This window comes from Peromyscus maniculatus, chromosome 20, assembly GCF_049852395.1.
Source record: "Peromyscus maniculatus bairdii isolate BWxNUB_F1_BW_parent chromosome 20, HU_Pman_BW_mat_3.1, whole genome shotgun sequence".
Taxonomy (NCBI): domain Eukaryota; kingdom Metazoa; phylum Chordata; class Mammalia; order Rodentia; family Cricetidae; genus Peromyscus; species Peromyscus maniculatus.
In genome coordinates this window covers 57169859-57194876 of record NC_134871.1, presented here as the reverse complement: position 1 = coordinate 57194876, position 25018 = coordinate 57169859, and the positions used below count along the sequence as shown (strand labels likewise).

The window sequence follows — 25018 nt, the reverse complement described above, 5'->3', positions numbered from 1 at the left end:
GGTAATGGGGCTCATCTCTATCTGTCATCTCTCACACCTATCTGTGGCCCCTGCCTGGGGGTGGGGGGCGGTTCTTGGGAGCTCAAAAGGTCAACCTGCACTTGTGGTGAGCACAGGGCAGAGGCAGACACAGAACATCCTATACCTGTGGTTCCCCCCTCCATGCATCTCTCCAGGCTCCTTAGAGCCTAAGGCTCTTCACAGCGTGCTTGTGTCTACATCCACTCAGCAGCCCAACAGGTTCCCACACTGACCCTGGACTTGTCTCGGCCTCTGTATGTTCTCAAAGAAGCTAGTGCTAAGGGAACAGTCACCAGCCCAAGGAGGCTTACCTGCCTTGCCCAAGGACTTTTCACCTCTCAATTGCATATCACAGAGTATAACTGTCTGCAGTGCCTGGGCCGTGTGTGGAGCCATAACACCTCAGAAATTTCAAAGCATTGGCAACAAGAAAAAAAAAAAAATCAAAGAACATCCTAGAGTCCTGTGCACTCAACCACCTGTGGGTAGAGTGGTTCTGGAGATCAAGACAGCCATGGCCTCCAGAAAGACTCAGTGTGGCCTGCTCCATAGGATGAGGAAGGTGGGGTATTGGGAACTCTCGGGGTCTGTTAGCAGTCACCAGATGAAATCTAGGGCAGCAGCAGAACCATGTGCAGCTCCCTCCCTTGGCCTGAATCTGGATAGCCCCCTTGGCCTCAGGTAGGGTACAGAAACTTGGCCTCAGGTTGAGGTGACTGATGTACCCCTACACCTCCCCTACAAAGCTGAGCAGCCTCAGTGCCAGCAATATGCAATGTATTAGCTTCACTTCTGAGATGACCAGCGCAGCAGACCAATCTATGTAGTTCTGTTTGTGGCTCAGTCCCTGGGCACCCAAAGGCCAACTGATTAGGCATAGGCTCTCTGGGACTTAATGCCAGAGGGTGAGGAGATGCTGTGACCGGGTTGGAGACACCAGCTGCTACCTGTCCCTGCTCCATCCCACAGAATCTACATCCATCAATGGGCTGTGGTGTCTGCTCACTTCTCCCCAACATGCCCACGAGAAAGGAAAGGGGCCACATACCGTGGTGGTCTTTATCCGCCCTCCGGGCTGTGTGCAAGTCCAGCCTGACCGGTTGATTAACAAGTCGCAGCCTTCCCCCTCCAGGCAAGGGAGCATGTCACACCACTGCTTTGTCTTGATAATTCGTGCTGTGGGAGAGAGGAGAGAGCTGGTCAGTGTGCTGCTCCCAACACACAGGCCTCACTGAGTGGAATGGCTGCACCCTAAAGCTGGGCCTGGCACGGTGGGTAGCCCTGTGAGCAGGTATCACCATTCAGAGACATTCTGTATGGGGGCGGGCCACATACTGCCTCTCCTGGGTATTCTATCATCAGCCTCCAACAGCAAGTAGTCACTGTGGGTGTTAGAACATCTTCAAAACAGCGTCATTCCCCTTCCTGAGGGGTGAAAGTCTCACTCTTTGCTCTGTCAGAAACTGATAGGGCATGTCTTAGGTCTATCGAAGTGGTTATCCATGGGACAGCTTGGCTGGGATGAGGACGCAGTGGCAGGAGTGAGGCCTGCCCAGCAGGAAGTCAGCAATTCTATAGAGACCATGACCCCCAACCGCCTCTCATCTACAGACACTGGCCTGACTCAGGGCTCTGAGGCTGGCAGGCCTGAGTCTCTGTCTTGAGCCCTGGAGTCTGCAGGGCAGTGTTCTAGTGAAGAGCTGGAAGTGAGGAGGTGGTTACGGTATTCATCAGAACAAGGATGTCACAGTCTACACAGAAGAAAACCACCCGTCTCCTCCCTTGGAAACCCACCCAGGATTGGTGGTCAGGCCTGGTAGACAGGAAGGCTGTGAGAAGCCTATGAGGAAGAGGTCCATAATGGAGTTAGTATTCTTATTACCAGAATCTTCTATGACCCGTTCACCTTGCTAACCTCCTTCCTGGGGCAATTCTTGCTATTGTTGCTTCACTCAAGAGACCCATAAACAAGGCTTATGGTCCAAGTAAAAGCTAAGTCTTTGAGAAGGTCAGTCATGCTCAACGCAATGGGACTTAGGATCACCTAGGAGATGGTGGAGCACACCCATGGGTGTCTGTGAGAACTTTTCCAGAAAGGGTTAGGCAAAGGGGGGTGACCTACCCTGGACACGGGCAGCACCATCCAGGGCTGAGCAACCACCACCCAGCAGAGCAAAGAAGGAGAAAGCCAGCCTACAATGGGCATTTCATGTCTGCCTCCTGGTGTGAGCCATGTAAGCGTGGCCTAAGACCCCTGAAACCAAGAGCTGAAATCAACTCTTCATACTATTTCTCCTAGGTATTTCATCACAGCAGTGAGGGAATGATAAACACAGGTGGCCAAGTTAGACACTAGCACCCGTGGGCACTGTTGGAAGACTCAGTTATGCAGGATTCCACACCCAACTTTAACCCCAACATCAGAGACTGGAGGACACTTAAAATCTTTCATGAAAAATAAACAAACAAACAAACAACAAAAACAACAAACAAAAAAACAACAACCACAAAACCTCTGGGATTGAGGTGGCAAAAGACCAGAATAGGGCTATACCTTTGTTACATGCATGTTCTGTGACCTCCATGTGTGATACACCTTTCCCCATACAGGAAGGGTCTAGCATGGACTAACTGCTTACCCATGCAGAGGTCACTGCCTCAAGTATGGGCTTGAATTCATTTCCTTTGGACATCTAGGATGTGCACATGGAGAACCACCAATTTTTTTATTTGTGCTCCTTTCTGAAGCACTGCCACACTCTGATTGGCCCCATGGCCCAGCAGGTACAAAGAGCTGGTGGTTGAGCCTCAGGATTGGCCAACTCTGTTAGAGAGTCCCTCTCTGTCACCTTCACAAGACATAGCTACAGAGACCTTTCCATCCCAGGAAAGAGGGGACTACAGCCTTCACCCAACTCAGCTCCATCTCTGGTCCCATACCACAACCTTTCCAACTCCTAGGCTTCCTCCCTTTTCCTAAGCTTTCTTTTCCACTTCACTATTAAAAAAAATATTGAAACAAGAGGACTTCAGATTTGCTTAAACTAGAAGTACAATTCCACAGAAAATGTACACTACAATTTCTCCCAGTGAGGGGTGACAGCTGGCAAGTAAACAGCTCTGCAAAGACATATGAGCTTGGGTGGAGTGTGCTGAGACACAGTCCTTCGGCTGGGTGATCCGAGGGCTTCACTGCCTTGAGACAGTATGTGCCCATGACCCGGCAGAGGAAGGTACAACCGGCAATGCTCTGCTCCCCATTCCTTGACATCTTGATTTTGAACAAGCAATCCTATAGTTACCGTTTGCATAGGACCAGAGAACTGGCTCTGGAGGCAGTGATGTTTCTGTACAAACGTAGGCAATGGGTGGCAAAGACACAGGATAGAGCTCACACAGTAAAGGCTGAGCCCCGGGGTCACTACAAGGAGCATGGGTCTAGAGGACCTGGGATAGTTTGGAAGACATGAAGGTGGGTATCCTAGCTGGATTAATGGACATTTCTTAGCAGGCTTGACACACCAGGAGGGGCTCTATGATGAAGTACATCCAGCAGAGGAGACAGGAGCTTTGTAAGTGCGATACAGTAGAGAATACCATGGATATGTTGTTTGCCTCATCCCATCCCATATGAGGGTCTTCATATAAGTTGCCAGCAAAGTGGACTGTGCATCAGTCAGGATCGTAGGCCAGCTCTTTTCACGTTACTGTTAGAGACACACTGTAATTGCATGCTGAAGCCCCTGTGCTGTGGGATGATCCTTCTGTACGCTGTGAATATGTATCACTCTCATTGGCTGGTAATAAAGCTGTTTGGCCTATGGCAAGGCAGGATAAGGTTAGGTGGAACAATCAAACCATGGACTCGGATGAAAAAGGGCAGAGTCGAGAGATGTGCCACCCAAGAAGCAAGATGCTAGAGGACCGGTAAAGCCACAGGCCACGTAGCAATACATAGATTAATAGAAATGGATTAATTTAAATGTAAGAGCTAGTTAGTAAGAAGTCTGAGCTATCAGCCAAGCATTCTGTAATTATAAAAGCTTTTGTGTGTTTGTTTGGGACTGAGTGCTCAGGACAGAAAAAACTCCACCTCCATTTACACTCCTGACCCACATATTTAGAGATAGGACCTTAAGAAAGTAATTCTTGAATTCAAGCTAGGCCACAAGTATGAGTTTTGATCTGAAAGGATTAGTGGTCTTATGAGGGACCCAAAGATACACCCTCCCCTTTCCCCGCTTCACAACACACCACCTGTGAGGACACAGCAAGAAGGATTCAGACATCTGCGAGCCAGAAACTGGCCCTGCCAGCACTGTGGCCTTGAACTTGTCCTCCCCAGAGTTAATGTTAAGCCACTAGGCCACCTGTCTGAGGCATTCTGCTATAGAAGCCTAAACTGATGGAGTGAGGTTTGTCCCACGCTTATCTGAAGTCAGTTACGGAGTCCCCGTGAAGAAGAGACCGTGCAGGCAGCTGTTCCTTCAAGGATCTGGGAGAAAACCATTTGGCTTCCTGGGCAATAGCTTCAAGAACAATGGCTGCCCCAGGCTGAAGACATTCCAAAGAGCCAGGCGGTCGGGCCCAAGCCACTCTCCTGGGCTCCCACTAATCACAGCACAGGTGGCTGGTGGGCAAACAGAGTTGGCTTGTGTCACACATCTGTCCCTGGCTGTTCATTATTTGTGCAAAGTCACCAGCAGCTGCTTCTCCCAGCCCTGATGTGTCATTTCTGGTGACAGCAAAAGATGGTATGGAAACCATCTCAGTCGCCAACAAATATAAGCCTGAAAGCCTCAAATCAGCTGCCTGGGGATCCACACCCACACCTCAGCCCCTAAACTCCTGTTTGCAATGCCTGAGAATTTTCTCTCAACAAGTTGAAGTCTCTGTCTCTCTCTGTCTCTGTCTCTGTCTCTGTCTCTCTCTCTCTCTCTCTCTCTCTCTCTCTCTCTCTCTCTCTCCCTCTCCCTCCTTCTTCCTCTCTCTCTGCCTTCAGCCACTGAGGGATGCAAGGGATAGATTCAAACATGGCCATGAGAAGTTTCCCTGCATGCACAAACCTGTCCCGATAAGCAGCTCAGAGAGGGTGGGTGTGCATGTTAGTGAGCCACAGTCCCACTCACTCAGTCTCTGCCTGCCTAACAGGCCAAGAAAAGGACTGGATTGTGTAGGAAGAGGAAGCCTCCAGCTAGGAGGAGGACAGCAAGATCAAAGGTCAACATATACCTCACCCAGGGCAGAGCCCTGGGTGCACTCGATATGGACTGGCTAGGGGAGGGTGGCAGCACCAGCAGCCAGCCCTAGCCTGCCTGTCTGCAGGCCATACCAAGAATGGGTGGGATTTGGGAGCAGAAAACGGTTGGTGGGCTAAAGGAAGCCGGGTCTGAGTACAGGTCCCATCCTATCTTGTATCAAGGCCACCTTCCTGCAACACACATGGGGCTCCTGAGCCTCCTCCACCCGTGAACACTTTGTGAGAAGTGGGATGAGGGATGCAGTCTTCTGTCACTGGGGAAAGCCCATACACAGCAAGACAACATACACAGATGTGCACAGGCCAGGAAGGGAGTGACCAGGTCCTATTGGCCTTAGGATATGGGAGGGAACAGAGTACCTGTCCAGACCACATGACATACACATCCTCACAAACATACCTGTGTGCAAACACGGGTGTGCATATAGAATACATGAACACAAACATAAGCACATGGCACATACCCCACATGGTGTAAGCACAACATCATGCAACATAAAGCAATCTATGTGGATATACATGCAAGCAGAGCATGCATTCATATATGTACTCAGATGTGTAAACCTAGGACACCTACCCACATGTACCTGCATCACACATACATATTCACACACTATACATACATGTATAAATCCTCACATACACATACCACAAATACACATGTAAATAATGACATATATACATTTACACAGGTAGATACCTAACACATACATAAACACATACATGTGTATACACCACACTACACATGTATACATATATCATGTACAAGTGCACACGGGTACACACATATGCTTACACATGCACTCTGTGCACATACACAAGCACACATTCACACAGATATACGCACTGTGCATCTCAAACACGGCATATCTACACATGCACAAACAAGAGGTACACAGATGCACATACCACTACACAATGTACACTGTAAGTATATACACACACTCAGACACCACACGTGTCACACACGCATGCACCCACACGTATGTATGCACTCTATGAATACTCATGCAAGTACATATCCACACATATGCATACCCACACGTGTGTGTGCAAGGACACAAGTACACACAGCCACGCCGTGTTGTGGGCTGGTCTGTAGCAGCACACAGACAAGCAGAGCCTGGGCATACCCAGGGACCAAGCCCCGGAGGACACTGGAATAGCACTGCACACACAGGTCCTTTTGTTTGCTTGCTGGAACTCAGCTCACCCAGCCCAGCCTACTTCCTGCTGGAGGCGGTGGGAGACACAGTGCCGGGCCAGCACCGGGCTACCACATCCTCGGGACAAAGGGGCCTTTCATGCTGCCACTTCACAACTTCATCTCACCCAGAGCATGGGCTGAGCTGGTCCTTCTCTGGCCCTGTTGGCACAAAGCGTCTCAGCACAGGGGCTGAAGGGCACTCCTGAGGTGGCCAGTGGCCCGAGTTTGGGTAGACAGCTGCCACAGCCTGAACATATGATGACCATGGGGGTCCCTTGGCCTGTGGCAGACAGGAAATGGGGTCTCATGTATGGAAGAAAGTGGATAGTCTAAAAAGATGGAGAAAGAGCAAGTATGTGAGCTCCAGCTTGGGAAGAAAAAGGGGCTGCACTTGAGAGGGAGAAGAACATTCCAGAGCCTGAGTCTTCCACAGGGCTGCAGAGTAGGACCCAGAGACATTGCCGCAAGCAACTCCACATACATGCTTCGCCAAAGGTAGCATGGTGGACTGCAAGTATCTCCTCTCCACAGTTACTGTCTGCATCACACAATACACATTTGTGTAGACAGCATACCCATCCACAACACACACACACACACACACACACACACACACACACACACACACACAGCAACATCCACATGCCCATACCATAGGGCTGCACACACCTGCACTACAACATGCTGTTCACATGCACACCGCACACATCTCTACCACACATAAGCAAATAAAGAGCACACACACACATGCCACTCACATGCACATCTCAAGGAGTGCAAAAACTCACACCCACAACCCTCCCACAGTTCCACACAGACCCATACCAACATACCAATGTCCACAGCAGACAGGCCCATAGGGCCAGGATCTCAGGCAGAGTTCTGAGGACAGTGGAGCAGTTTGCTCCCTTCACTACGCCTCTCTTATGGGCACACTGGCTGGTATGAGACAGAATCTTGTCCCAGATGTCCCAAGACCCAGAAGGAAGCAGCTGCTGGAGCCCAGACCCTGGTCTGACTGGTGAAGAATAAGAACCCTGCGGGCAGAACGCAGAGAACAATGCAAAGGTATAGGGGCCTGGGGCCTTTCGGGACTAGGAAGGATCACAGGTCCTGAAGGCTCCTGGGCAATCTGCCACAGCCTGGCAACCTTACATGGAATTGAAAGCAGCTGTTTAGCTGGCAGAAACTCAGGCAGAGGATAGAGTTTGAACAACGGACCACAAAGTCAGGGGAGAAACAGATCTGAGGGGAATGAATGCTCTCCACAGGGTGGTGCTTAGAAAAAGAGGGATTGTGCGCTAGAGGGCCCAGGCTCTCTTGTGCCGATAGGTCAGGCTGGGAGGACCCCAGAGCAACAGGTCTGTCACCTGTGCAAAGAGCAGATACGTTTCTGTCTGGCCCAATCTGTGGACCTTCTTGGCAGGACTGTCATACACCACCATGTGACTTCCAGCAGGGGCAGCCAGTCACCTTAGTTCTCTTTGTTATAAAATGATTTTATATTCTTTTTGCTAAAATAAGCCCAAAGCCATCTAATATTCCTCACTTCCCTGGCCGAGTCCTCTGCTGTGCCAGCTCAGGCACATCTTTGATGCTCCCAGGAAAGTGGAGCTGGCAAGCTCATTCCTGCAACCAATGAGGGTACTGTACAACTTTCTGTAAGCACAGGAGCCCATGATGATACACTATGTTTGGGGAGATCAAGTCATAAGTAGACCTTGCTTTCTGTGCTTCAGGCAAGACTTGGCAAGGTATGTTACAGCCCCAGGCCTGGGGTTACTCCTCAACTGCATGGCAACCTGATACCCCTATGAACAACACTTGGTAACTGCCCAGCTGTGAGACCCATTGTCTGCAGTCAAACTCCTGAACTCATCTCTGAGAAGGGGTGGGGGAGAGAGGAGAGAGAGAGAGAGAGAGAGAGAGAGAGAGAGAGAGAGAGAGAGAGAGAACACGAACACCTGCCTAGTAGGGTCCACTGGAAATGGCCATCATGAAGAGGTAAAGCCCCACACTTGGGGCCATGAATGTCCTGTGGCCTTCCTCTATAGTCCTGGCTATTCTCATCACAGGAAGACAAGGAGAGCCACAGGAACTGTGGACTTTCTCCCAGGTCTTCTTTGCTAGAAAACTCAGGCCAAGACTCGGGAGACAAGCCTTCTCTTGACTGCCTTTTCTTGGTGTGTGTCTTATCAACAGGGATCCAGGACTAGAATATGCTATGGGCATATCAAGGAATTCTTCCAGAGGAAGTTAAGTCTCAAGGAGTATTTGGTGTTATTTGGCTTTTAATATATCAGCTGTTTTCTGCTATGAATTTCATGCGCACTCTCATAGCTTCCCCCAAAACTTCTAAACAGTGTGGACTGATCATTCCTTGGGCATACACAATTAAGGTATTTGGATACAGTTATGCAGGCAAAGCTTCTTGCTTCCAGGCTCTCTGCTCCTTTTTAGCATTAGAATTAGGCAAGCATCCAGAGCCAGAGCCAGCTCTGGACAAAGCATCCAAGGATAAGTGGCAGACAGAATAGCTCGTCCGACCACCCACTAGTCTCTTGAATTAAGGTAAACACCCATATGGAGGCATTGCCTAGGCCAGGTGGACATTAGGTACATAGCTTTGCTTCTTGTGTAAATTAAGCTCAAACCTCCCCTTCTTTCACCCAAGTGGCCTCCTAGAGCAACTTACTTAGAACAAAAGTTTTTCTTTTTCATATCAGGTGCTTGAAACTGTGATGCAAGTAACCTAGCTATTGTGTGCTCCTCCCAGCCAGAAAAAAAGGGCCACATAGAAAAAAAAGGGGGGGCAGTTTTGTTTTAGTGATTTTACCTAACCACCTTTAGGATTGTAGTTTGAGCACATTTATGATAAACTTGTAATGTTTCACCTAACCACTTATAAGACTATATTTTGAGCACATAAATTTCCTTTCAGACTTATTCCAGGCCTTATTTGACCCCACCTCCTTTATTCACTCCCTTTTTGGGTTGCAAATGAAGCTGACTATCACTGCTCTTGTGGGGACCTCGGAAGCTTTGCACTGTATTGTAAAAGAGTGACTGCTTGTAAGGTTGTGGACCAGTTCCACAAGAGGAGTGGCAAATTTTTTAACAGAAGAATAAAGTGAATGGAATGAAGAGCTCGGTGTGCTTAGATTCATTCCCTTAGATTATTCTTGCCATTGGTAGTGTCTCTTCTGGTAACCCTGGGAAGAAGACAATTAAAGGTTGGACCCCAATTGTCCTCGATAAGAATATGTGCAGTATTTCCTTGGTGGTCTGGAGGGGCCAGTTCAGTTCTTTGATGATTGATCTTGACTGTCTACTTGATGGGATTTAGGATTACCATGGAAACAAGTCTGTGGGAATGTCTATAAAGAATTATCTAGACTGGGTTAACTGAGGTAGGAATGTGTGAGGTACCATGTGTAGGCTGGGGTCTGGGCTGTGATAAACAAACAAACAAAAACAGAGAGAAAAAAGATGAGTACCAGTTTTCATTGCTGCTCCCTGGCATTGGATGCATTGTCACCTGAGTACCAACACTCATTGCTGCTCCCTGACTTTGGATACAATGTAACCTGAGTACCAACACTCATTGCTGCTCCCTGACTTTGGATACAATGTAACCTGAGTACCAATACTCATCACTGCTCCCTGACTTTGGATACAATGTAACCTGAGTACCAACACTCATTATTGCTGCTCCCTGACTTTGGATACAATATAACCTGAGTACCAACACTCATTGCTGCCCCCTGACTTTGGATACAATGTAACCTGAGTACCAACACTCATTGCTGCTTCCTAACTTTGGATACAATGTAACCCGAGTACCAACACTCATTGCTGCTTCCTAACTTTGGATACAGTGTGACCTGAATAACAACACTCATTGCTGCCCCCTGACTTTGGATACAATGTAACCTGAGTACCAACACTCATTGCTGCCCCCTGACTTTGGATACAATGTAACCTGAGTACCAACACTCATTGCTGCTTCCTAACTTTGGATACAATGTAACCCGAGTACCAACACTCATTGCTGCTTCCTAACTTTGGATACAGTGTGACCTGAATAACAACACTCATTGCTGCCCCCTGACTTTGGATGCAATATGACTAGCTGTCTCAACACTCCTGCCACCATGCCTTCCTGACCATGATGGACTGCAACCCTCACACTGTGAGCCAAAAGAAACCCTTTCTCCCTTAACTTGCCTCTTGTCAGGCATTTGTTTACAGCAAGGAGCAAAGTAGCTAACACAAGCTCCCCGTGCTATCCACCCAGCCTGTCTCCCATGAGTACCCATGTGCGCCCATGCATTCAAATGGAGCAGAGGTTCCCCCTTGAGCCCCACAGGAAGGGCAGTGTGGCACAGCTCCGGGAAAGGCTGATGCCAACTTGCAGCAACAACAGCTAGCACCATGCACGGCTGGCTCTCTGCCTCCCATTCCCTGCCTTGCAGCAGCTCATTGGCACTAAGCACGGCAGTAAATAAGCGATGAAGATGCTGTTCCTGGGCCCTGCAGTAATTGGATTACTCCCATTTAAAGCAGCGCCCTGTCAGGCTGCAAGGCAGAGCTGTTGGCATGGGAAGGCGACAGCTTAAACGAGTTATCAAGAACCAGCTATTAAACATGCCTTCTGGGATGGCTCTGGGTTAAATGGAAGGTGTGATCACAACAAACAAAGCCACTGTTATTAGCACCGTTCAGGCAGCTGCCCTTACGTATGTGTGAACTGGCATCCCCTGAATGAACACAGAAGCCATTTGAGGACCAGCAGGTAGTTCTTGTACCCTGGTGTCTACTCCCTGAGCTGCGGCTCTGGGAAACACCTGCCCCGTAAAATTAATGCTGCAAATTTCAATTTTATTGGCTTTGCAGTTTTGTTTGTGTTTAATTGTAAATGGGCTTTGGTTTATTCCTACTCTACAGTCTGGGAGGGCTTAGCTTGGCTTGAGCTCATATTCCTACAACATTATAATAAAAACGACACAGCTCAGCAGCAGCGGCGGGGGAGCCACCCATCCAAGGGCATTCTACATTGTTTGAGGCTAAGGAACGTTCCTGTCTGACCATTTCCAGGCCACAGAGAGCTGGTCACTAGAGCAGGAGGCACAGCTGAGGTGGGGTTTATCTGGAGAGAAGCCTGATCTGCCCCAGGGCAGGGCCAAAGGCTCTCCCAGTTAGTGGGGACACAGCCCTACCATGTACTGGCCTTCAGGAGCTCAGATAAGGAGCAGCTCTGCTTAGGAGAGAGCTGAGGTGCTCATACTGGGCCCAGAAACCTCTGGGGAGGCTTTACCTCCAGTCCCCAGACACATGGCCATTGCTTTCCTCCTACAGGTCTGGCCTCATCCTGCTCGAATTCCAGCAGAGACACATAAGGGATGCAGATGCTGGGCCCAGTGATGAGATGTTAGGTAGAATCAAGAAACAGCTTTGTATCCCACGGTCAGGGGTCCATGCTGGATCACATAGATTCTGACAGCCCTGTGGTTGTTTTAGTCCCTTTGGAGGAAGGGCATCCTGTCACCTGCAGTCTCAAGCAGTAATCAGATACTGGTTCCAGGTAATCAAGGCAGAGAACTTGATTGAGTGTTGATTTACTCCACTCACAGCTGGGCCTGGTAGGCTGCCTCTCCTTTATCCAAGCAGGTCTGGGAAGAGATATGCACAAGGGTGCCATGTTGAGCCTGGAGTCCCTCCAGCACATATTACTGAGGCCTCAAAGCCTTTGAATCAGGCTACACAGTTTCCTCTGCTGCCTGCCAAGAACTCTATCCTCTAAGTCCAGGGAGACAGTTCCCTTTGCAGGAAGCATTGACCCCACAGCCACCCTGCTGATACCATCACTCATCATCATCATCTCCACTACTATCACCACCACTACCACCACCACCACCACCACCACCACCACCACCACCACCTTTAACATCACCATCATCATCACCGCTGTCACCATCACCATTTTCACGGTCATCATCCACCACTGCCATGATTCTCATAATCATCACCATCACTAACATTATCATCATTAGCATGTCCACCACCTTCACCACCGATACCTGCATCACCACCACCTTTATCATCATGGGCTGCATCATCATCATAATTATCACTGCCACTATGGTCATCACTGTCACCTGCAGCATAATCACCATCATTACAATGACCACCAGCACCACCTCCAGCATCGCTATGCTCATTATCGGATTACCACCATCCTCATCCCCACCATCCCCATCCCCACCATCCCCATCCCCACCATCCCCATCACCACCATCCCCATTCCCCATGCTCACTTTCACTACAGACTGTGAAGAAAGACAGAGCTAGGGTTCAGAGAAATGTGATGTGAGCTCTGAGGTCTCTTTGATGCTAGAGCCTCCTGGTCTTACCCTACGGCTTTCTTTTGGTTATGCTGTGCTGGTAGCAGCAAGCTGGGGCTCTGCAGGCCAGCTCTGAACACAAGCAGCCTCCACCCCATGCAACAGAGGTTTGGGCTCAGAGATGGAGGCCTGGGTTCCAACACTACTCCACCTTCACTGTCCTAGAGAGCGAGGAGGCAGTGGCAACGGTGGGGAGAAGGATGGATGGTTTTTGGGATGAAGGGGTATCAGGCACTCAGTGCCCGGTGCCTGGATTCTAGAGCCTCTATGGTCACCTCTCTCTTGGGTCCACCCTTTGTGGTTGGTTGAGGGCCCCGACCTGCAGTAGAACTATGAATGCTCAATGCACTCTGGGAGACCCAACAGGTCCAACAGCTAAGGCTCCCCAGATCACTACTATACCTGGGCCAGATCATACAAGGATCCCGGGGATTTCCTAATGAGGTAGGAGACAGAGGACAAGTGGAAGGGAAGAGGAAGAGAGGGGAGAAGGGAGCTCAGAGCTGCCTTGCTTCACAGGTCATGCTGGGCTCAGCAGTGAGCTACAGTGCCATCCTTGCCTCTTCTCTGGGCAATGTTTACCTCCCGTCTTTCCATCCTCGGAAGGAAGACCCCGTGAGACTCCTGTCCACAGACCATGCCAAGCCCAAAGCCTGTCATCTGAAATTTGCCACAGTTTAGAAATGATGGCCCCAAGACCTGGGCTCACCACAGGCTGAAGGTAGGAAGACAAGTACATGCCAAGGAAACTCAGCCAGCCCACGCCTTACTGCCCCAGATGGATGTGCCCTCTTCTTTGCTTTTCAGATGCCATAGGGAGGCCACAGAGATGGGTCACCCATAGCGGCTACCTCAGCTTTCAAGAATCCTCTCTCCTCCTCCGTGGCCTTGGCCTGAGGTAGGTCCTCTCCTGAAGCACTCACAGTCTGAGCAGTTCCCATGACCACAGTGGCCAACAGAAGGCACTGTGCTCACGTGTGGTGCTCGCATACTGTTCCCTCTCCTCTCATACAGGCCCGGGTCCTTTGCTGAACCCTGACTCTCTTCAGCATGGACCCTCAGTGAGGGTGGTCTGACACCAAAACACAGACACTCCATTGAAGAAATGAATGGACACACATCTCCACAGTTTGAAGCCACTGAGGCCTCCTTCCTCCAGGTCCACAGGAACCTCTATCTGATGAGGTGGCTTAGACTGCTGGTCTAGAAGAGGCACATCCATCTAGGGCAGTCTAGATCCAGCCATGCCTCCTTGCCAGGCTTTGAAGGCCCAGCCCTTTGGGTGGGCTGGGTTAGCCTTTCCCCTCAACCCCATCCTAACACCCATGAAGGTCCTGCTTCCAGATTTGCTATTGGTCTCCTTGGTTACCTAAGGGGCTGTACTTGGAGAAAATACTGACTCAGCACTGTCAGCCATGGGTGAATACTGTGGGTAAGCTTACTAGAGCCTCCTCAAGATGTCCTAGACATACTGGGCTGAGCTTAGAGGCCACCGGTTGTTAGATGCTCAGGGCCCAAGTACCCATGAGGAAGGCCAGGCAGAGACCTTGCACCCAGAACCTGTGCTGAGGAGGTTCACTCTGTGCTTCCTGGACAGAGTAGGGCAGGGTCACTGATTCAGGCTGCCTTGACCATGACCATAGCACTTGGGGGCATACCCAGCTCAGGAGGATACAGGTCTGTCCTCAGGAATGTTCTGAGCACACTACCCCGGGTATTCTGTACTACATTATACTGTACTACATAAAGGGTCAGCATACAGATCTCACAAGGCAGTGGAGGGGCTCACAGGTTGCCCCCAGACGGTCAGGAGTGCTTCTAGAAAGAGGTGAAGCTTGGAGAATAAAACTGGCCACATCAACTGTGCTGAGTGGACACTTCGGGCTGATGGAAGGAATGCAGGAAGACACAGAGGCCTTGGTAGCAGGTGGGCTCACAGACATCACTGTGTGCCCAGAGTACATTGGTCAGTCCATATCCTGGGGGACCAGTCTCTTGCCACAGCAGCAACAGGAGGTAAACCAGAGTTTGCTGGCTCAGGTGCTGTGAATCACAGATACAGACCTGCCCACGGCCACCTGTTCTTGCTTTGAAAGGAATGTGGAACCAATCAAATCAAAGTCCTTGGTGGGCATAGGTATAGTGCCACTTGGTCAAAAAACCCTCATGAGTGGGGAAAGGGGGACTGGAGTGACAGCATTGAGCCCATTCTGCCAGTGGCCTCTGTCACAAGCCGTGGTATAGGACCAGAGATGCGCAGCAAGGCAATGCATGAGGCTAGAAGGACATCTTACCCAAGTCCACTTCACAACCTGCTCAACAACTATACCACTGCAGCACATCCAGAAGATCCCTTTTCTCTAAAAACCATGACACTGCTTCCCAGGTGGGGACATCTCCCTTCAGCTCTGCCACTAAGAAGAGTACAAAGGTCTGGTGGGAGGAACATCAACCACATCGGGGCAGGCTAGGGGCTGAGTTACAGATATTGGTGACCATTCGTGGGGCAGATGCCAGACAGGTCCAGCCCAGGAGTACAAAAGGCCTGGTGTGTGTGTGGGGGGATGAGGAAACTAACCAGGGGGGGGGGTGTGTTCCTGAACACTCTACTGTAAATCTTTTCATCACTTGGGGAAAAACTATCTGTAAGACCAGGATTGCATCCTGAGATGACAAGTTCCTTCCCACAACCCTTAGACAACATAATTTAGTGAGAACTGCCTCGATAATGATTTTGTCTTTAAATAGTTGCAGTAGAATGGATTAATTTTCAAGATGGCTCTCTGATTACAGTGATTCATTAGCTGCCTGGAACTGTCCCCCAGCCCTCAAGAATAGGGAGCCCCACTTTATGATTAGCACGTCACGCCACGCCAGTGCAAAACACTCCAGATTCGGGTAATCAAATTAGATGGAGAGAGGAGGGAGCAAGCACAGCCCACGGCTGTCATGGGGTGCCTGTTTCATTAGTTCATTAGGATCAAGGCAGGTAAGTGGAGGGGGAAGAAACTACTCCAATCATTCTGCTCGGGCAAACTCTACTGAATTGACAGGGGGTGTTTAAGAGCGGAGACAGCCAAGGAAGCAGGCTTTAATTCCCACGTGCAGAACTAAAGCGCCCCCTTTCTGCTTCCAGACTTGGTGCAGTTTGCCGGGGCAGCAGACCACTGGAGCATGCAGAATCTGGGAACATTGGTCTTCACTCTGCAGGAAAGCCACATGTCCTTGCACTGGGAGGGGACATTCCTTCACCTCAGGAGCTAAACTGGGAACTGCAGAGTTGTCCACCTAAGACTGGGGTGGGAGGGTAGAGAGTAGTCCTACCTACAGGTGAATGACAATTCTTCTGATGAGACACTGACCACGGCAGATCATTGAGGATAATAATGCTGACAGCCTCCATAGGGAGCCCTCACTAGGACTGAGACACCTCATGGTCTAGAGGAAACAGCGCTGGCAAGTCCTTGAATTAGTTTTGTACCCTGCCATCTGTTGGTCCATCTACCCATCTATCATTCTAACCATTCATCCATCTGCCCATTTATCATCTATCTATCTATCTATCTATCTATCTATCTATCTATCTATCTATCCATCATCTACCTAAGGATCTACTACCTATCCAACCATTTATTATTAGCAAGTACCATTCACCCCACAATCATCATTCATCCATTTATACATCTAGTATTCTACTTACTATACATTCATACTCATCATCTACCTATAACTGATCTTGTACTCCAGTACGCATCTCTCCATCATCTATCCACCATCCATCCATCCATCCATTTATTATTCATCACTCACCAATCCATTTATCTACCAACCAGTTCCTTCTATCCACTTACATCTTTCACCACTTACCTATCATCCATTCATCTCCTATCCTCCACATAGCATCCATCCATCCATCCATCCATCCATCCATCCTACCTACATACCCATCCACCCACTCACCCACCCAAACATTCAAATGTCTGGGCAATAGTGTGCTCTGATCTGAATGAAGCCATCATTCCTGGATAGAAAACTCTCTTCTACCCAAGTTGCCTGGTCTCTTGATCTGCCTCCTTTATCTTTGAGTTCTAGGCACAGCGTATGAGGGATGAAGCATTGCTCATGAAGCCGCTGGTATATGGTGCTGTTACTAAAGACTGAACTAAGTGGAATATGAAGCAGCCATGGACTTGCCTTCCATCCCACAGAGGTCAGAGGCTCTACCCTGGCAGCTGGGGAGGGGCCATTTGCCCTCCATTTAGAGACCTGCCTCATCTCTTAAACTCTAGTAAACATTGCAAGGGGGCAGAAGGAAGCTTGTTCTGACCCCATCTGACCTTTGCATGCATAGCCCATGAGAAGCCCTGAAAATTTCCTTGAGGCCACAAGGAAATTTGGCAAGCAGAGATGGAAATGAGAGGGCAGAGGAGGTAGGAGGCGCAGTCTTGGCTGCAGCCGGGGACCATCGCATGTACCTAGATCCTCCTGGAAGACTCTGTCCTAACTACAGAGCTACCTGCTTGTTCCTATGGCCACAAGACACTAGTTATAACACAATCTGCACTGTCCCTGGGTCTTGGTTGTGTCCTCTTGAGTCACCTCACTCCCACTGTTCTGTGCACGTGAAGCACTTGGTCTCTGGAAAGTAGCCGACAGAAGCCTCCCCCATCAGTGTGTCAGAGGCATCACAGCCACCTCTTCTGAGCTCTGCCTGTCTCCATGGCCCTCTCGACCTGTGTCCACCCCCAGGAAATTACAGGTTACTGTCCTCCAAGCACCTTTTCTGCCAAGGACAAGAAAGGACCAGAGAAATACTGAGATCCCTGGCTCTAAAGTATGACAAGAGAAGGTTGGGAGTTCAAGATCGCTCCAAAGGAATTTTGAGATGTCTGACCTGAGGATGGCCTGGACAGGAAGCCACCCAGCATCCTGGAGTGCACACTGTTAGCATGGGACAGAGAGGCAGTGTGTGAGCCAGAGGCTTGGCCACCCATCTATGGGTCTCCTCTTGTGTAAAGTCCCTTTGGCAAACGGAGTCCTGTGTCCTCATATAGCAACAAGGTTTTGAACAGCATCTATAGGTAGCAATGAAGCATGAAGAATACTGCTGGAGTGCAGGGTTACTGTTCCAGCTGGCAGGGCTGGTGGTATGTGCCTTCTGTCAGTAGTCCCCTCCTTAACCCATGTAGAAACCATCAGCCCTCACCCTTGCCTCCTGTGTGAGAGTTGACCAGCTATCCCGACACCCAGCACTGACATCGACAGCCCATCTCAGCCTCTAGTGACTTCAGCCCAGAATGTGTTCACTCAAGAAGCATTGTGCCTTCCCAAGCCTAGAGGGGCCTGTGACCGTGGACTGTGACCACTGCTGAATGAATGAATTGTGTAGGAATGTAAGGGGCTGCTCCTACAAAACCAAAACCAACCAACCAAACAAACAAAAACAAAACAAAACAAAACCCACCTCACCATTAGGCAAAGATGCAGAAGCACGAACTTAGAGAAAACCTCTTGTGCCTCTGGGATGGCCACATTTGTTGGGGGTGGGTTGGAAAATGGGACTTTCATCAGTGCTCTTCCTCAAACCCAAGGTAACAAAAACATAAAAGTGGCCACTTGTGACTGAACCAGGTTTTGAAAACAGCCACAATAGCACAAGCCACAGGTTGTGCCTATAGCAGAGCCCTCCCTCCCCGCCCCGGCTGCCAACTCAGGTCAGGATGCTGCCAATGACTGTGAGCTTCCACACCAGGAAAGTACATGCTGAGTACAGACATCTTGCATGTGGCTCTCTGCTCTCACCAACTTGTGGAACCAGAATATCAAGGCTTGAGGGATGAGAGGGCCTTTGCCTGCCGCGGGATCCTCCATCACATCAGCAGCAAAGAGCTGTGAGTGGAGTGGAAGGTACAGGGAAGGCAGGTATGGACATACACCAGAAGGCACCAAGACAAAGAGGGGGTGTTTTACAGTACTGCCCTCCTCCTCTTTACCCCATCACTACTCCTGGGCAGCTCTCTGGTGGGATAGTCCGAGAACTTACTATACCAAGGTGACCCCAACACTTCATCAGCTCATGACCAGAGCTTTAGATACTGCCTGAGTGGACACAGCTGGGCTCAGAGGTCAGTGTACATCAGGGATGGGAGTATTGATGCTACTCTGCTGGCTTCAAGGACCCTGACAGCCAGTGTGTGGTTAAAGGTCCCAAACAGTAAATGTCACATGCAGGGACAAAGGTGCAAGACAGAGACTGGGGTCTCATCTAGCAAGGAGGCCCAATTATATAGCACAGGGGAACTGAAGCTCAGGCTTGTATGGAAGAGGGGAGGCAGAGGGAGAAGCGGACTTGGCCTAGGTTGCCTGGCATGTGGCAGGAGCCAGGTCCTTGGGACATGATTGCAGGAGTTCTAGGGTGGCTGCAATGGGTACTGTGCTGGAGGCTCAGACAGAAGTGTGATGCATGGCTCTGGGGATCAGGCATGTAAATCTAGGTAAGTCTTAGCTGTGCTCTGCCAGAAGGCTCTAGGAGAGGCTGAAGGCCGCCCTGCCTCCTGAGGTCCTGGGGGTTTGAGGACAATCCCCAAGTTCTTGATTTGTAGATGTATCACCCACAGGACCTATGTCACATGGCCTTTATTCCTGGGCATTTGTGTCCAGACTCCCTTTACCAGGACAGTGGCTATAACTGATGAGGGTCCACCTTCCTCTCATATGACTTCATTGAACTTGACCACATCTGCAGAGGACTTCTCAGCATGCTGTTCTTTTCCTGTTTTTAAAGGTTTATCTTTTACATATGGATGTGCATGTGCCTGAGCGTATGTCTGCACAACACACGCATGCAGGTACCATCAGAGGCTAGAAGAGGGTCGAATGTTAGATCCCTTGGAACTACAGCTACAGATAGATGGTTGTGAGCTGCCTGATGTAGGTTCTGGGAACCAAATCCAGGTTCTCTGTAAGAAGAGCCAGTGCTCTACCACTGAGCCATCTTTCCTGTCCCATCCTACCTCTAACTCCAAATGCTTTATATTGAATACCACTTAACACAGATGCTTTTTCTGCAGAAAGAACAGTGCAGGCCTGTGAATGGCTGGGAAGACACCATGGTAATAAGAAAACTGGACTGGATTGTGCCGAGCCCACAATGCTCTCCCTCGACTCTTGACCCCAGGACAGGGTGCTGCCGTTTGGTCAAATCCTGAGGGAGAAGCTATGTTTGTCTCACAGACAAGGATCTATCCTGTTTTCAGAAAGGATAGGCCATTCCAAGTTAAGAGGGCTACAGCGGACTATAGCCTTAGAACCAAAGCGAGCTGTCTCCACCGGGAACTTCTGGCTTCTGGCTTTTGGTAGACTCACATGAGGGGCCTCTGCTACCATGTGCTGCTCAGCCCTTCCTGGCTTACTTTCCATTTTCTCTTGAGTGCCTCTAAACTGGAGGAGATTGTATTTGGATATAGTTTCCTGATAGCTGGGCTCAGCAGCTGAGGTAGCTCCCTGTCACTCTGGGCAGTTAGTCCTTCTGGAAGATGGAGTCTGGTTTGGGCCTAGAGCTCTTATTTCATGTTTCCACACACTTGTCTCCAGCCACTCTTGCACACCAGTTTGACTGCAGTTTGGAGCACAACTTTGTGATCACATGAGCACTCCACAGTGTCTGCATCCCAGGATTCCTTTGACGTGGTATTTTGATAGCTGCTGCAACAGGAGCCCAGGGGAAGTGCCTTCTCTCCACCACTGCACTGGCTTCCCCATATGGGAATTTCTTCCTCATGTACCATGGCAGAATGGCATGCGCAAGACTCTCTGCAGACCAACTCTCTAAAAGATGTCTTCAGGGTGGCTCTGGGCTATGAGACCATGGTCCCCCCAGCTCCTATTCTACCCCGTGCTCTGTACCTGATTCCTAGTTTCCTTTTCCAGTGGGTCCTTCCGGACACCCTCCCTATCACATTCTGGTCTGTGGCCTTCTCTCCCCTCCCAGTTACTTATGGTATTTATTGTAGAGAACACAGTATAGCTGGCATTGACCTGGGCAGTGGGACAAGCAGCCTCCTACCAGCATCAGCACCACTGTGAATCCATTATTTACAGTGTTGCCTCTACCAGGGGCAGGACTCCAGCAGGTCTCGGACCTCATGGTGGAGGTAGAGTTCAGTTGAGACACCATGTCTGGCTCCCATGGGGTAGCTGGGTTGTCACTACTATTCACATCCACCATGGCTGCAGCAGCTACAGGAGAGACTACAGGTAGCCTCAGAAGGCCTTTGTGACCCCTACAGACAACCACCCTTTTACAGAAGGGAATCTGAGGCTCAAGAGGACTGCCCAGGGCTGTGAGAGAGGAACAAAAAGCTGGATGGGTCCAGAAGTTCCCAGCACATAGGCCAGCTGGTTGCCACTAGTTTGTAAAACAGTAGGGAATGCTGGAGCCAGCAGAGGTTCTGGACAGTGCAGAAGCCAGGAAGCTTTCTTCAGATGGTGGCCTGTCTATCATGTGATTCCATAATCATGATTCCAGAACCATGGCCGAGGAGAGCCCTGTGTTCATCTGTCCAGGTTTATACCCCAAAGTCATTGTGGCTTGCAAGGGTCTATCTGGTGCCCATGCTTTATTTTTCTTCTTGGTTCTGCTGTGTGATTACGTGCCCCAAGAGACACTTACCCCCAATGTCATCAGATGAGCATTGAGTTTCCTTCCTGGGGTAGGAGGCCCTGATAGGCACAGACCAGACTCTTCACCCTGCTCAGCTTGACCATGCCCTGCAGCCTCCCACCAATATCTCAAGATTCATTCAATTCTGAGGCTTCCCAAGACCACAGGCCTAGCAGAATCCTGGTGCCCTGGCTCCTCCCAATATGGCCAGTAACATGTGGACACCTTGACCAGCACTGAAAGATCTATTCTATGAGGTAGGGCTGGGTCTGTGCCCTTTGTGGCTTAAATCCCCAACGCCTACACTCCTGCCTGGGCCCTCTGCACAGAGGAATCCAGTATTTGCTGGAACATTTGTTTCTTATTATAACTCCATGCTCCTTTGTCCTCCTCAACCATTCCCCGCCCCAATCCCTACCACCACCAACTCCACCATCCTCATCTCTACAAACGTACAGGGAGAAGGGAGGTATACCAGGATCACGGAATGACAGGAATTCCCACCAGAAGTAAGGAAGGCATATCCCTGCTCCCTAGCTTTCTAGAGAGCAAAGAATCAGTCTTGCCTCATCTCCCTCAACCAGCAAACAGGCCCTGAAATTGCTCTGATCCATTGACTTTCCTGAAGGAAGGAGGAGGCTGATGGATCCACCTGCCAACTCTATCAGCCAGCAGAGAGCTCGTTTGCCAGGACACAGGGGCATCAGAACCCTTAAGGAGAGTGTCTCCCCACGTGGCTGTGCAGGTCTCATCTCAGACCCTCACTGCTACCATGGCATGGGATTGTGAAAAGTGTCCTAGTGAAGTACTGATCATCAGGCTGGCCCATCCACAGCAGAACATGTGCCACTGATCAAGCCAGACCACAGCCCATGCAGATTTGTTGGGCAGATGAGGAGTCCCTTCCCACAGCACTGCTACCAACAGGGAGGATTTGTCAAGGGCCGAGTGCCTGGTTCTATCCATAGCTTCACTGGCCTGGGAACTGTAGTGGGTCAAAGACAAGAGGCAAACAGAGCTGACACAAAGTAAGGAAGTTATGAGGAGTTGTGAAGTCCAGTTCTGGTGTTCAGCAGCCAGGAGGTAACTTGAACAGCTGGGTCCCTGACTCTGCCTCCCACCCAGCACCACTCACCACTAAACCCCAGATGAAAAGCAGAGTTTTGAAATCTGAGACGTAAGTCTTTGTCTTGATCTCTGCAGACAAACTTGGGGGGGTGGGGTGGGGCATGATCCAGTCAAGGGAGCCCTGACATACTGGGGTCAGATGCACAGAGGCCCATCCTCCTACAGCTATGCTTTCCCTGATGCTTCTGCGGCTCTCCCTTTCCACCCTCCTTGGCAGCGTGTCCCGTCACTCCTGTAGGACAGTAATTAAGGTCAAAATGGAGCATCTACTCATGCTGATATGGATTAGCTCAGAGTCAATACCCAGACAGCAGCACACTTTGCAAACTCTGCCACGCCAGTGAGAAAGCTGAGGCTGGCCTGTGGGAGCAGCAAGAATCCCAAGGAGGAGTGAGTCGGTTTACGGCTATACCCCCTGAGTGCCTAGCAAGCATGCTAAGAAGCTCTGTGGGGGAGATGTCCTGTCCTCTTCCTGTCCTGGGAGCCCCACAGGCTACTCGGGTAAGGGGGCAGACCACACCTGTGTCTGTGCAATGGATGGTCTCCTTGTAATTCTGTCCCAGACGACCTCACTCAGCTGGGGTAAAGATCAAGGAGTAAGAGAGATAAAAACCTGAGTCCAGATCCATGTGGGCAGCTGGTTGAGGGCTAGAGATGCTTCCCACCACCTGAGTAAGGAGGCAGGGAGCCACCTTCAGGATATAGGAGCAGCACGGTCCTATCAGAGGCTCAAGCTATAACAGTGACAGTCACAAAGGGATAGGGGAGCAGGAATGAGCCTTCAAATAGCCTGGGGACTGTAAAGGGCAGCTAATGCCCAACATTCTCCCGAAAGGAATTATCAAATGTTTACACACACATACACACACACACACACACACACACACACACACACACACACACACGCACACACATATATACACATGTGCACACTCACACACATTCACATGCACACACTTGTGCACACACACACTTCATATATTACACTCACAACTCACTCACAAACACATATACTCACACTCACCCACACACTCACAAACATAGGACAGACGTCCACCTCCAGAACATAGAGCCTTCTCAATCCAGTAGTAATGGGCATTGGCTGTGCCACACTCCCTGCTGCAGGAGCTGCGGATCCTGAGCAACCTGGCTTGGCATCGTCCTGAGTTTCTCTCATCCGGAAATAAAAGAGACAGTCAGGGGCTGAGCACCAGGGTAGGCAAACTGATTCCAGCAAGATCTGAGCCTTTCAAAGAGGGCCCTAGAAATGTGCGGGGCGGGGGGGGGGGGATCAGAGGGTAGGGGTCATTATATTAGCAAGGAAACTGAGGGGCCAGGAATGAAGGAAAAGGGAAGAACCCTGTGATTCTCACTGGAACTTCCATAGAGGATACGAGTCTCAGTATGCAGGACCCAATTGAGGGGTGGAATTGACAAAGTGATGACCCCTTGCAGACATGTCAGGGCTTGGCAACCACAGTTCAGAACACAAAGGGCCCTGAGCACTCTGGTCCATATAGCAGTTAATCGCTCACACATGCCCCTGTGCCAACTGACAACTTCCCTGTGGGCCTTTCAAGAATGGCAACCACAGGAGAAAGAAAAAAAAATCAGAGATATCAGGTGAAAATCCATTAGTCCAATTATAACTTCTAGTCCCAAAGAGGCAACCCAGTGATGCTATTGAATGGGAACATTCAGATGAATGGTGCACATGTTCTGGGGCATATGGGAATACCTGGGATATCATAACATACCAGAATGAGTGGCCATGGAGTAGTTGTGAGAGGGAGGCACCATCTTTCCAGCTCTGCAAGAAAATCCGTAGGGCTGCCATTCTATACCCAGCTAAAATACCATACTCTGCAGGTCACGCAGGTTTTCCAACCTTACACTCCTCTTTCCTTCCATGATAAACGAATTTAAGGGATGCTCATGATGCTTCAACAGTCAACAGCAGTCTCCTTTGGGTGATAAAAATTATTTCCATTCTTCTTCTCCACACCCTATCATTCATTCCCTTCTGTCTTGAGTATTTAACACTGGATGCTCATTGTTAAGATAATTAAAGTTGACACTATTGCAGGGTAAAGCCAGGAGCAAATGTGTGTGAAGCAGGGCAACTTCCCATAAGCTGTCTTCCCCAGGTAGGATGAATATCTAGGAACTCAAACCAACGAAGTCAGAGGTTTTAGTCAAGGTTCAAGGGGGGTTTGTGGATGAAGTCTCTCCGTGTTGGCTGATCTTGGGAAACACCAGGAGACAGTGCTAGCTATTCACGAAAGTTGCCTCACTGATGCTACCTTTGACCTTGGTACCCCACCTGACCAGAGAGA

The 25018-nt window shown here is 49.9% G+C and overlaps 1 protein-coding gene across 4 annotated transcripts in view; it reads right to left on the bottom strand.

Moving 5' to 3' along the window:
* Tafa5 (TAFA chemokine like family member 5) overlaps nt 1-25018 on the bottom strand; it is a 212803-nt gene that overhangs the window by 31352 nt on the left and 156433 nt on the right. For all 4 annotated transcript variants that reach the window (XM_042265520.2, XM_042265524.2, XM_006986079.4 and 1 more), the window contains exon 3: nt 1070-1197. In XM_042265520.2, the coding sequence (XP_042121454.1) occupies nt 1070-1197 (128 nt within the window). The remainder of the gene's footprint in view (nt 1-1069; nt 1198-25018) is intronic.